The sequence below is a fragment of the Grammomys surdaster genome, unplaced genomic scaffold, assembly GCF_004785775.1.
Source record: "Grammomys surdaster isolate TR1022 unplaced genomic scaffold, NIH_TR_1.0 309132, whole genome shotgun sequence".
Taxonomy (NCBI): Eukaryota; Metazoa; Chordata; class Mammalia; order Rodentia; family Muridae; genus Grammomys; species Grammomys surdaster.
In genome coordinates, this window is record NW_021625953.1 from 59,077 (window position 1) to 70,864 (window position 11,788).

General features: G+C 45.3%; 1 protein-coding gene across 1 annotated transcript; it reads left to right on the forward strand.

The window, feature by feature from the left end:
• Positions 1-1,280: 1,280 nt before the first annotated feature.
• Positions 1,281-11,306, forward strand: LOC114616206 (epithelial cell adhesion molecule). Its single transcript, XM_028761722.1, has 7 exons — positions 1,281-1,426; positions 4,382-4,489; positions 4,724-4,964; positions 6,212-6,277; positions 6,786-6,849; positions 8,396-8,497; positions 11,088-11,306. Exons 1-7 carry the CDS (start codon positions 1,351-1,353, stop codon positions 11,304-11,306), a joined length of 876 nt encoding a protein of 291 aa, XP_028617555.1. The 5' UTR covers positions 1,281-1,350.
• Positions 11,307-11,788: the final 482 nt, after the last annotated feature.

The window sequence follows — 11,788 nt, forward strand, 5'->3', positions numbered from 1 at the left end:
CTGGGGGCTGAACAGTGTGCCCGCCCCACCCCACCCCTCCAAAGACCCACTAAATTCAGCTCTGGAGGAGAAGCAGCACTTTTTCCCCCCTCTGGCTGACTTGTGGTGTGTGAGGCCTTCCGCTGTTGCTTCGTATGTCGCTAGAGGTCTTTCCTTGATTAACACCCACCCTCCCCGCACGAGACGTTGTTTCTTTTGTGTAGGCCTGACTGAACTCGAACTCACAGAAATCCTCCTGCCTCTCCTTCCTTAGTGCTAGGATTAAAGGTGTGTGCCACTACGCCTGGCCTTTTCCTGTCTTTTAAATCTTTGTTTCTAAGACTTCTCTACACTTTCGAAGAAATCTGTTTTATCAACACTATTTAATATATGGCTCAGGATTCCCTGTATCTGGAAGAGAACAGGGAGGGATATATGGTAGGTTTGAGGGCGGGAAGTGAGGAATTAATGTAATTCTACCATAATCTCAAAAAATAAAATAATTAAAATATATAATACTTACAACAAGCATTTTAGTTAAAAAAAAAAAAAGCTACATACTATCCGAGCTGGAGACGGCTCAGCGGTTAAGAGTACTTGGTCCTCTGATAGTGTTTTCTCAATCTGTGTGAATTGCCTATGAACATCGGAAAACAGGCGTGTTTACATTATAATTCATAACAGTAGCAAATTACAGTTATGAAGTAGCAATGAAAATAATTGTATAGTGTGTGGGTGGTCACCACAGCCGCAGCGTAAGGAAGGTTGTGAATCATTGCTCTAGAAGTTCATTCCCAGCACTCATAAGGTGGCTCTTGCCCATCCATAACTCCTGCTCCAGGGGATCCGAAGCCCTCTTCTGACTGATGCGGGGACCAGGCATGCTGGTGGTGCACATGCACGCAGGCAAAAATTCGTACACGTTAAAGAACAATTTTAAAAGTTTGAAAAGGTATTGGAAAGTAAATTGCCAGTCGCAGCGCAAAGACAAGTACTCTCTGTTGTCTTTCCTCCAGGAAGTTCACGGTTTGACTTGGTATCCCTTTCGGCTTTCAGGTCCAGTCTCGTCCTGGTACCCGTGACATCCGGTCCTTCCGGATGTTGGAGTCCCCGCCTCAAGTCCTAGGCAGCGCGCACCTGGAGAGGGGGCGGGGTGGGCGGGCGCGCGGGCGGGTGACTCACCCCGGGCGGGCGAGCGGAGGTGAGGGCGGGGAGGGCCGAGGGGCGTGGCCGCCGGGGCCGCAGGTCCGCAGGTCGGCTCCCGCCTCGCCGCGCGCAGAGCGCTCAGTCCGTCGGTCGCCGCACAGCGCGACTGTTCCCGGAGCCGTCCCGCACCGCACCCCCGCGAGTCCTCACCACTCCGCGCGCAGCATGGCGTCCCCCCAGGCCCTCTCGGTCGGGTTTCTGCTCGCGGTGGTCACGGTGACGCTGGCCGCGGCTCAGAAAGGTGAGGCGTGGAGCTGGGGCAGAGGTGTGGGGTCGTGTCGGGCCAGTGATGGGGAGCGGACGGCAGGGCTGCGCTCTCTGGCCCCGAGACCGGATGGTGCGGGCGGGACGCGCGCTCCGACGAGGCGGCGGTGTGCTGTGCCTGGCGGGGGCGTGGGGCTAGGTTGGGTGAGCGGCCATCGCCCTGGATCGGGCGGCTCCAACTTGGTTCCAAGTCCCAAAGCGCGGGTCTCTGTCGCTGCGACATGCCCGTCAGTACCCCCTCCCTCCGTACCTGCCCTGGTCCCCGGATGTGGGCCCCGGGAGGGGACAGGTAGCTCCCCCGAGGCCGCTGTGCACCTGCGCGTCGGAGGCGGGCCTTCTGGGACTTACCGGTCGGAGGTGTGTTTTCCCTTTTCTAAGAATCTGACTAATGCAGTGTTTATTGTAGGGAGGACAGATACAAAGATAAACTGTAAGGACCTTTCTAAATATCGCATAATCATTCCACTCTTAAGAATTCTCTGATTAAAAATTGTGCATATTTGTGTTTCGGAATATAGGTAGATTTATATAACTATCTTTCCAACATTTCATGAAGGAACTTTTCTACTTCCTTTAGGCATTTATTTTTAAAACTGTTTGCATGGAGTCGGACAACTTGTGGAAGTCAGCTCTGGGGATCAAACTCATGGGCCTTTATCCCTACAGCCACGTTTTTGTTTCCTTTAGTCTTTAAGAATTATTCTGAAACAATGACTGAACAATCTGTAGCGAGGACACCGAGTTCGATCCTAGTTGTTTTTACTATAGAGTTCGCCCCGACTTTTGATTTATTTCTAAGATGGTGTCTGGAAGTGGAGAATTGAACAAAACAGTCTGGAGAGAATTTTTTTCCTTTTGTTTCTTTCTCAATTTTTAAGCTAAATATAATTTAGCTTTGTTTTCTGGGAAAGATTTCATTCTCTACTAGGAGATGTGGCCTATATTCATTAATCATACTTTAATACACTTTAATCAAGTTATAGTTTTCTGATATCTTGGTCTAATTTGTAAATTGAGGGCTGGGATGTAGAGGGCTTGCCTCAAAAACCTTGGGCTTGGTTCCCTAGCACCCCATTAACAAGGTACCTGTAACTCCAGACCTTGGGAAGTGTAACCTGTAGGGTTAGCAATTCAAGGTCATCTTGAATTGGTGTGGCCATGGAGGCAAGCCTGGGCTAAAGGAACCCTGTTTAATGAAGAAAAGCTTAAATAGATACCTAATGGGCCCCAGGTAGGCATTCCTTAGGAAAACTGGGTAAAGAAGGATGTCAGGAGGATCTATCGATTGTAGAATTGGAGTTGTTGACTTTTGAGGGAGAAAGATAGAATTACTCGTAGACAAGTGTGAAATTGTACGTGAAGAGGAGATGCTGGGAAGAGGGGAGCAGCCAGGTGTACGAGCACGCTGGGTGAGGCAGGAGGGCTTTTGTGAGCCTGGGCTGTAAAATCCAGAAACATCCAGAAAGGGAAGGAAGGACACAGAGGGAGGGAGGGACACGGGGAAGAAGGAAAGGGAAAAGGTTTTTTTGTCTTTTTTTTTAAATGACAGGGCCGTTACTGGCTCAGTGGGTAAAGTTACTCCCGAGTTAAATTCCCAAGGCCCACTGGCAGAAGGGGAGAAGGACTCTCACTTACTCTGACTTCCACACTTGAATAATGTTAACTTTAAGAAGGAAAGCTCAGTAGTGCAGCCACAAGGCTTGATAAGATCTTTAGAGAGCTGTTTTTAAAACTTTCTGGCTAGGCTGGTGGTGCAAGCCTCCTAGCACTCTGTCTGAAGATCTGGCAGGTAGATCTCTGGTTGAAAACGGCCTGGTCTACACAGAACCAGGTCACTCAGGGAACATAGTTATGTATATGTCTGTGATTCCAGCCCTTAGGATTGTGAGCTGGAGGCTAACCTGGATTACATAGCAAGACCCTGCTTCAGAAAATAATTAAAAATTAAAACCAAAGCTAGCAACAACAAAATTGTCCATGGGTAGTAATCAACACCCCTGAGCCTGGCACCCAGGAGACCAAGGGCAAAGAATCTCTAGTTTAGGGCCAGAGAAATGGCTCAGTGACTAAAGGTACTTGTGGATCACTAGACTTAGTGACCGGAGTTTGATTACAGGAGCAAGGTAATGGGACGGGAGAAAGAGCTGAACACGTTAGTTTATCCTCTGACCTCTCTACGTCTACCTCAGAGTGCCCTGCTCCAGTTAGTGAATAAGTGTAATAAATTTAAAAAGAACGAGAGCCTGCTGACAAGGAAGAGATAGATAACAAGGGTGTGCTAACCTATCGTGAGCACAGCCCAAGGCTCTGTCCTTGGCACTGCCGAGAAAACCCCCAAGTGTCTTCCCTTGGGCCCACTCCCACCCTGCAGAGTTCTTAGCCACATTTCCTTAACACATTTTGATTCACTGTGCTTAGAACAAAGTTCTCCCCTGAAAAATTAACAGCATACAGAAAAGTGGAAGTGGGAACTGGCAAAGATTAGACTGTATGATGCCACAAAATGGCCAGTGTGAGACGACTCACACTTAAATTACAGCTGAAAAATATTCAGAGGTACAGTTTTTGGTCTTACTTTTTAAATTATTTATTTTTATTATTTAAGAGACATAGTCTTGGCTCTCCTGGAACTTACTGTGTAGACCAGGCTGGCTTTGAACTCACAGAGATCCACCAGCCTCTGCCTCTGTAGTGTGTACCATTATATCCTGGTATATTTATTTTTTGAGAGATGTCATTTGTATGACAAGGCACATGGGTGGAGGATAACTTTTTTTTCCAAGATGGGGGAACTCTGCTCTAGCCTCCCAAGTGCTAGGACTAAAGGCATGAGACCGCACGTGTGGCCCAGGACCACATCTCAAAGGCACGATTGACAGAATGAGTTGAAAGTTGAAACTACATTTTAAACTAATTTTTTACAATTTTCTAGACTGTGTGTGTGACAACTACAAGCTGGCAACAAGTTGCTCTCAGAATGAAAATGGTGAATGCCAGTGTACTTCCTATGGTACACAAAATACTGTCATTTGCTCCAAACGTGAGTAAAGATTCTTATTGCCTGGAAGTTTAATCTTGATAATATTTTTCAAATTGAGGCCCCTCTAGTTGAGTTTTACTGGCTCTAATCTGTTTTATTTTTGTGGAAATTATCTTCAGCAAGTAATTAAATATGGGGAAATGGAATGGCTTGGGATGAAAGCCGATTAAAAGTTCTGCCCTGGGCACGTGAAGCTGTGGTTATTTTCATTTGGCTTTACCACCGTCTTTTTAGTGGCATCCAAATGTTTGGTGATGAAGGCGGAAATGACTCACAGCAAGTCTGGAAGGAGGATGAAGCCGGATGGGGCCATCCAGAACAACGACGGTCTGTATGATCCCGAGTGCGACGAGCACGGGCTCTTCAAAGCCAAGCAATGCAATGGCACCGCCACATGCTGGTGCGTGAACACTGCTGGAGTCAGAAGAACCGACAAGGACTCAGAGATAACGTGCTCTGAGAGAGTGAGGACCTAGTGAGTGAGCTTTCTCACGTGTGTTTGCCGTTGAATACCAAATAACATTCTGTGCTTTGGAATTCAAAAACCAGGAAAAACTGGGCATGGGAGTTCAGGGCCAGACTTGTCTTCACAGTGAGTTTGAGACCAGCCTGGGCTACTTGAGATCCTCTTTGGAGTGACAAATGTCCATCCTGTCTCTGTGCCTCAAAAAACGCCTTTATTGGCTGGGCGGTGGTGGTGCACGCCTTTAATCCCAGCACTTGGGAGGCAGAGGCAGGCGGATTTCTGAGTTCGAGGCCAGCCTGGTCTACAGAGTGAGTTCCAGGACAGCCAGGACTACAGAGAAACCCTGTCTCGAAAAACCTAAAAAAACAAAAAACAAAAAAAAAAAGCCGCCTTTATTTGAGTTGGGCTTTTTTGGCCCTAATCCAGTTATATTTGTTTTCTTGGCTCTACTCCAACTGTGTTGTTTTGTGGAAACTGTCTGACTCCTGAAACTTTTTCTCTTTGGCAAGTAATTAAGTGTGGGAAATGGAAGGAGGCCTGGAATGATCTTTGGCCTGGGGTTGTGACGTTTCCAGAGCTGGCTTAATGAATTTCCTGTATAGATAGGCTGGGTCTTAGGTTTTATGGAAACGGTAGTGGATGTGACATTGTTCCCTTTGTTTTCACTGAAGTTGGATCAGTGTGGAGTGAGTACGAGTGACTTAGACTGTATATATGTGTTCATTTACTGGGTTCTAAAGCGGAGCTATTTGTGCTGGTGACAAGTGGTGGAGAAGTTGGGCCTCTATGCGAGCTCTACCCAGAGGGTGGAGAGGTTGATAAAAACAGACACAAGGCCTGTCAAGCATAAGCTACTGTCGGAAAGGAAGAAACTGAGAAGGAGGTGGGTCAAGGCTTGGAATTGCTGGCTCTGACTTTTGGGCAATTGTTGCTCTCTGTGCTCCACACCCCCCATTTCTTTCTGACATAGTTTTGTGCTAGAATCCTGGCTTGCCTTCTCCTGCCTCTGCCTCCATAGTGTGTGTTTGCAATGCTATGCCCTCTGCAACAACACAGCCAGCCTAGCCTTGACTGCAGTCGGCCTCATGTGCTGTAGCTGTAGCAGCAATCAGTGTCAGAGAGGGCATTCCCTTCTGGGTGTGCTCTCTGCAGGATATGTGAGGTGTGTTCACCACACTTACAGGTTCTGTGAGCTCTAATCCCTCCTCCTGAACAGCATAAAAGAGTTATACAGTTGACACCATCTTGTCTTACAGCTGGATCATCATTGAACTAAAACACAAAGAAAGAGAAAACCCTTACGACCTTCAGAGTTTGCAGACGTAAGTGTGATTACACATACACTCTGTATTTATGCACTGTGTGTGACAGGAAAACTACACAAGTGATCATGTGCCTTTCCCTCAGATGCCTCAGGTCACTCAGATCACGTCATGATGGGATGTCTGCCAGGTTTCTCTATTGTGAAGTTACCATTCTCCCTTTTGGAATTTATGAATAATCCATTGACAGATACATGGGTACTGTGTAAATGTTCTGCTTCTAATCAGACTGACACTCAACAACAGCTCTAGGATCAATGGCTGATGCTGGCTTGAACCACTTACTATGACTGTAAATTACATTAATTAAATTATGTACATATAATTATACAGTCTAGCCACCATTGCACTCCAGGTCCCAAGTCAGCGAGGGCTAGCTACATAGTGAACCCCTTTCTTTAAAATATATATATGTTATAACAACTAAGTTCTTGAGCTATCTGCTTAAAAAGTAGAGATTCTATTATGGTACAATTTAAAAAAAACAAAACTTGTAAATTATTTGCAGTGCACTTCAGGAGGCGTTCACATCTCGATATAAACTGAGTCAGAGATTTATCAAAAACATTATGGTAAGTTTTTTTGTTTTTTTTTGTTTTTGTTTTTTTTTGTAAGTGAGCTAGTTTTAGCAGCAAGTTGGCAGGGGAGATTGGTTTAAGTATAAATGACAGCCACTGTTGATCTCTCCCACCCCCAGACAGGGTTTCTCTGTGTAGCTCTGGCTATTCTGGAACTCACTCTGTAGACCAGGCTAGCCTAGAACTCAGAGATGAGCCTGCCTCTGTCTCTCAAGTACTGGGCTCAAAGGCGTGCTCCATTACGGCCCAGGTGGACAGCCAGTGATTTTTAATGGTAGCTAAATGAATTTTTATAACAATTTAAATCCTGAGCACTTAATATGGAATCCAAGTAGTTTTCCTTCCATCAACTAACTTTGCAAGTTCCAGTGTGCCCTTGAGGACACATAAAGGACGCGTAGTATCTCTTATGCTGAGGCATGCTGCCCTTACCTTGTAGGCTCTCTGTGATTGCCTTCTGCATGCCTGCCACAGGCTATCCTTACCCAGTGTTTTGATTTCCTTTCCTGTTGCTGTGATAAGGAGCCCTGAAGAAAGCGAGTTAGGAGAGAGAGGGTTTATTGATTGTATTTTTAGGGTTATATTACTTGTATGAGTGTTTAGTCTGCACGTGTATATGTGCACCATGTTTTTGCCTGGTGCTCCAGGAATGCAGAGAACGGCATTGGGTGGACTCAATAGTGTTGGTGTTACAGATGGTTAGCAGCTAGGAATTGAACCCCGTCCTCAAGAGCAGCATGTGCTGTAAACTGCTGAGCCGCGTCTTCAGCCCCCACAGGGTTTACAGATTTAGTTTTAGTTTACAGTTCCAGATTAGAGCCTCATTGTAGGAAGTCACTGCAGCAGGAACTTTCTGCATGGTGGCCATGAAGCAGCTAGCAACATCCACAGTCAAGAGCAGAAAATGAATCTATGCATGCCTTGTCCAGCTTGCTTTGTTTGTTTGTTTTGTTTTGTTTTGTTTGTTTTTCGAGACAGGGTTTCTCTGTGTAGCCCTAGCTGTGCTGGAACTCACTCTGTAGACCAGGCTGGCCTCGAACTCAGAAATCCACCTGCCTCTGCCTCCCAAGTGCTGGGATTAAAGGCGTGTGCCACCACTGCCCGGCCTTGTCCAGCTTTCTGTCTTTCTTTGTAGTCCAGGCCCCAGCCTAGGAAGTCATACAGGCCATAATCCTTGTGGGTCTTCCCACCTCAATTAACATACTAGAGATCATTCTCACAGAGTTGTCCATAGGTCAACCCAATATAGACAGTCCCTCATCGAGACTCACATGATTCTAGATTTTAGTTGACAATTAAAACTAGCCATCATACCTATTTAGCCCTTTCCTAACTCCTTAAACGGTTTGAATTGGCTATTTTACTCTCTTAGATAAAGTCCTCTCAAAGAGTTTTCAATTACTAGTGATAAATTATTCATTAATGTATACATCCTAGTGGATGTAGACTGTAGAAAATAAAATTCTATATATTCTGACTGTTGAACAAACTTTTCATATATTTTAATTATATTAATTTGTATTTTCACTTTTTCCCCCAGTATGAGAATAACGTTATCACTATTGATCTGATGCAAAACTCTTCTCAGAAAACTCAAGATGATGTGGACATAGCTGATGTGGCTTACTATTTTGAAAAAGATGTAAGTATGAACTATGTAATTTTTATTTATTTTTTATTTTATTTATTTATTTTGTTTGTTTGTTTGTTTGTTTGTTTTTGAGAGGGTTTCTCTGTGTAGTCCAGGGTGTCCTGGAACTCACTCTGTAGACCAGGCTGGCCTCGAACTCAGAAATCCGCCTGCCTCTGCCTCCCAAGTGCTGGGATTAAAGGTGTGCGCCACCACTGCCCGGCCAACTATGTAATTTTTAAAGCTTAATACTTTTTTAATGTTTTTTTTGAGACAGAATCTCAATACATATATCCCTGGCTGTCCCTGCAGTCACACAGATCTTTCTGTCTCTGCTTCCTGGAAGTGCTGGGTCAATGATATGCATAACCATGCCCAGGGTTTGTTCCTTTTTGAGGCAGGTTTTTATAGGCTGTCCTTGGACTTCTGATCCTCCTGCTTCCATCCTTCCAATTGTTGGGCATTATTTATAAAGAGAGAGTAGTAGTTTGGGAAAGGAGATGCTATGAGATTGTCCTTCAAAGATGAGCTTTACAAGGAGAGAGAGGGCCACACAGTCACAGGGGCTGTGTGGTTGGGTCATGGGGTAGGAAGGCTTTATGAGGGATGGTGCATCATTCCAGAGGCCATGGGGTTTGAGGGGAGAACATTATATATACACTTTGGTGTAAAGTGGGGCAGGTTTAGCAGAGTGAAGAACATGTCTTGTTCTTTCAGAGGACCTGTGTGTGATCCCCAGCAAGCACACCAGGCAGCTGTCAACTGAGATTAAGGATAATAGATGGGCAGTGGATGGCACTGCCACTTGGGAAGCAGAGCCAGGCAGATCTGAGTTCGAGGCCATCCTGGTGGACAGAATGAGTTCCAGGACAGCCAGGGCTGAAGAGAGAAACCCTGTCTCGAAACACAAAAACCAAACAACAGGCTGGGCGGTGGTGGCACACGCCTTTAATCCCAGCACTTGGGAGGCAGAGGCAGGCGGATTTCTGAGTTTGAGGCCAGACTGGTCTACAGAGTGAGTTCCAGGACAGCCAGGGCTATAAAGAGAAACCCTGTCTCGAAAAACAAAACAAACAAAAAACAAACAACAATTAAGGATAATAAAAACAGATCTAAAGCAAAGAGAAATGTAAAATGAAAGAATAGAGATATTTTCCATGGCAGGGGACAGGGAGCAGGCTGGTGAGATCCAGAGGGAGCCTGTTCATAGCTTTCTCAGGCTAGGAGCCTGGCCATAGAGCATGTCTGTTAGGAGCAGAGAGATGAGGAAGCACAAATCCTGTAAGCAGGCAACACGGAAACCATAGCTGGTAGGAAATGCATGGCCTGCTATCTTAGGAGAAGGAGGGACAGGTAGGGGTCTGTGATGTGATAGTCTCAAGTGCTAGTCTACAAGTGTATGACTCACTATGACTATTTTATGTCATACTGAGGACTGGACCCTGAACCCTGGATATGCTAGGTAAGCATTCTGCCAGTCCCTAGGCCCTCTGACTCCCATTTTAATCTTTGCTGTGTTAGGAATTGAACCCAGTGTGTATTCCAGTATGCTGGAATGCTGGGAACAGTCTACTACTAAGCTATGTACACCTAGCTTACTCCTGTGTGTGTGTGTGTGTGTGTGTGTAATGAATAGGAGTCAGCTCCATTTTAAAGACTAATTCTCATTCTGTGTAAGTGTGTCTGTGTGTCTGTGTGTACCTATATGCATGTTAGTGCAGGTGCCTTGAGACCAGAGGCTGAATGCAACCCCAGGACCTGGATTATAGTTTATTGTGAGCTGCCTGATGTGGGATCTGGGAACCAAACTCAAGTCCTCCTAATTGCTGAAAAGTCAAGTCAGTCTCTGTTTTGTCTTTCTTTTTCCCGTGACAGAGTTTCTCTGTATATCCCTGGCTGTCCTGGAACTTGCTCTGTAGACCAGGCTGGCCTAAAATTTATAGAGATTCACCTGCCTCTCCCTCCCGAGTGCTGGGATTAAAGGTGTGCACCACCACTGTGCAGCTTCCATTTTAAAAACATTATGTGAGCCCCAGAGGTGGTAGAATAAATACACTGTAATTCTGATGCTCTGAAGGCTGAGGCAGGGGGACTGAGTTCAAAGACAACTTCATATGTAAGTATATATATATTTTTTATTGTTTGTTCTTCCTTTATTATTCCTCTTTGTTTTCAGACAGTCTTTACATTAGTCCAGGTTAACCTAGAACTCATGATAGAGGGTAGGCTTCAGTCTTCTCAGATGGTAGGGTCACAGATGGAAGACCAGCACCTGGCTACACTTGTGTTTATTACAGTGAAGTATTTCTTCTGAGAGTTACTTTAGAATATTTGGGCATGGGAGATGAAGGGATAAAAGAAAGAATGAGACTAAATTGGTTGAGTATTATGTTTTAGTCTGCAGGGTAGGACCATGGACTTCATTTCTCCTTCTGTGGATGGCATTTTCCTGTAATAAATCGTGCTTTGAAGTTTCCCTGGATCAGATTGTTATGGAAACTGTGGATTCTTGGTAGCCCTCTTCTGGCCTACAGTTGGTGTGTAGGTACTGGTGCCCGTGCTGATTGTCTGGAACAGTTTTTACTGTTCTTCTCCTTTGTAGGTGAAGGGGGAATCCTTGTTCCATCCTTCTAAGAACATGGACCTAAGAGTGAATGGAGAGCCACTTGATCTGGACCCCGGGCAGACTCTGATTTACTACGTTGATGAAAAGGCACCTGAGTTTTCCATGCAGGGCCTCACAGCTGGGATCATCGCTGTCATTGTGGTGGTGACATTAGCAATCATCGCAGGGATTGTTGTCCTGGTGAGTACAGGATGAGTCAGTGCTCAGTAAAACATGCATTCTTAGATTATCTTTAAAAAGTACCCATGTTTGAAAACTTTAGTGAAGGACTATATTGTATTTCTGGTTCCCCTTTACAAAATCGTCACTTCCTAATGCTGGAAAACATTGATTACTCATGAGAAAACACCTCGGCTGAATACCACAGCCTAGTTCCCTGCCAGGAATTCAGTGCTCCTGCCAGAGCACAGCAGACAAGAACTCCCAGATCAGTCACTGAGACGCACAACACAGCACTTACTATTTGTTTGGTTTTGGTGGTGCTGTAAACTGAGCTCTGGCTCCAAAACAACACAGAGCTTAAGTCAGGAAGAAAACAGTAAAAAATATCCGTGTAGCAATGATTCTAAATAAATAACAAATCTGTGCAGCATACAGTAGCATGGTACATACTCCTAATCCCAGCACTTGGGAGGTAAAGGTAGACGTCTTAGGGATTTAAAGTCTGCTTTATCCTA

Excerpts from the sequence above, each read along its gene's own strand:
- LOC114616206 (XM_028761722.1), top strand. The coding sequence starts at position 1,351 with ATGGCGTCCCCCCAGGCCCTCTCGGTCGGGTTTCTGCTCGCGGTGGTC. Across the intron at positions 6,850-8,395 it reads GATTTATCAAAAACATTATG|TATGAGAATAACGTTATCAC; the intron begins GTAAGTTTTTTT and ends TTTTTCCCCCAG. Across the intron at positions 8,498-11,087 it reads CTTACTATTTTGAAAAAGAT|GTGAAGGGGGAATCCTTGTT; the intron begins GTAAGTATGAAC and ends TCTCCTTTGTAG.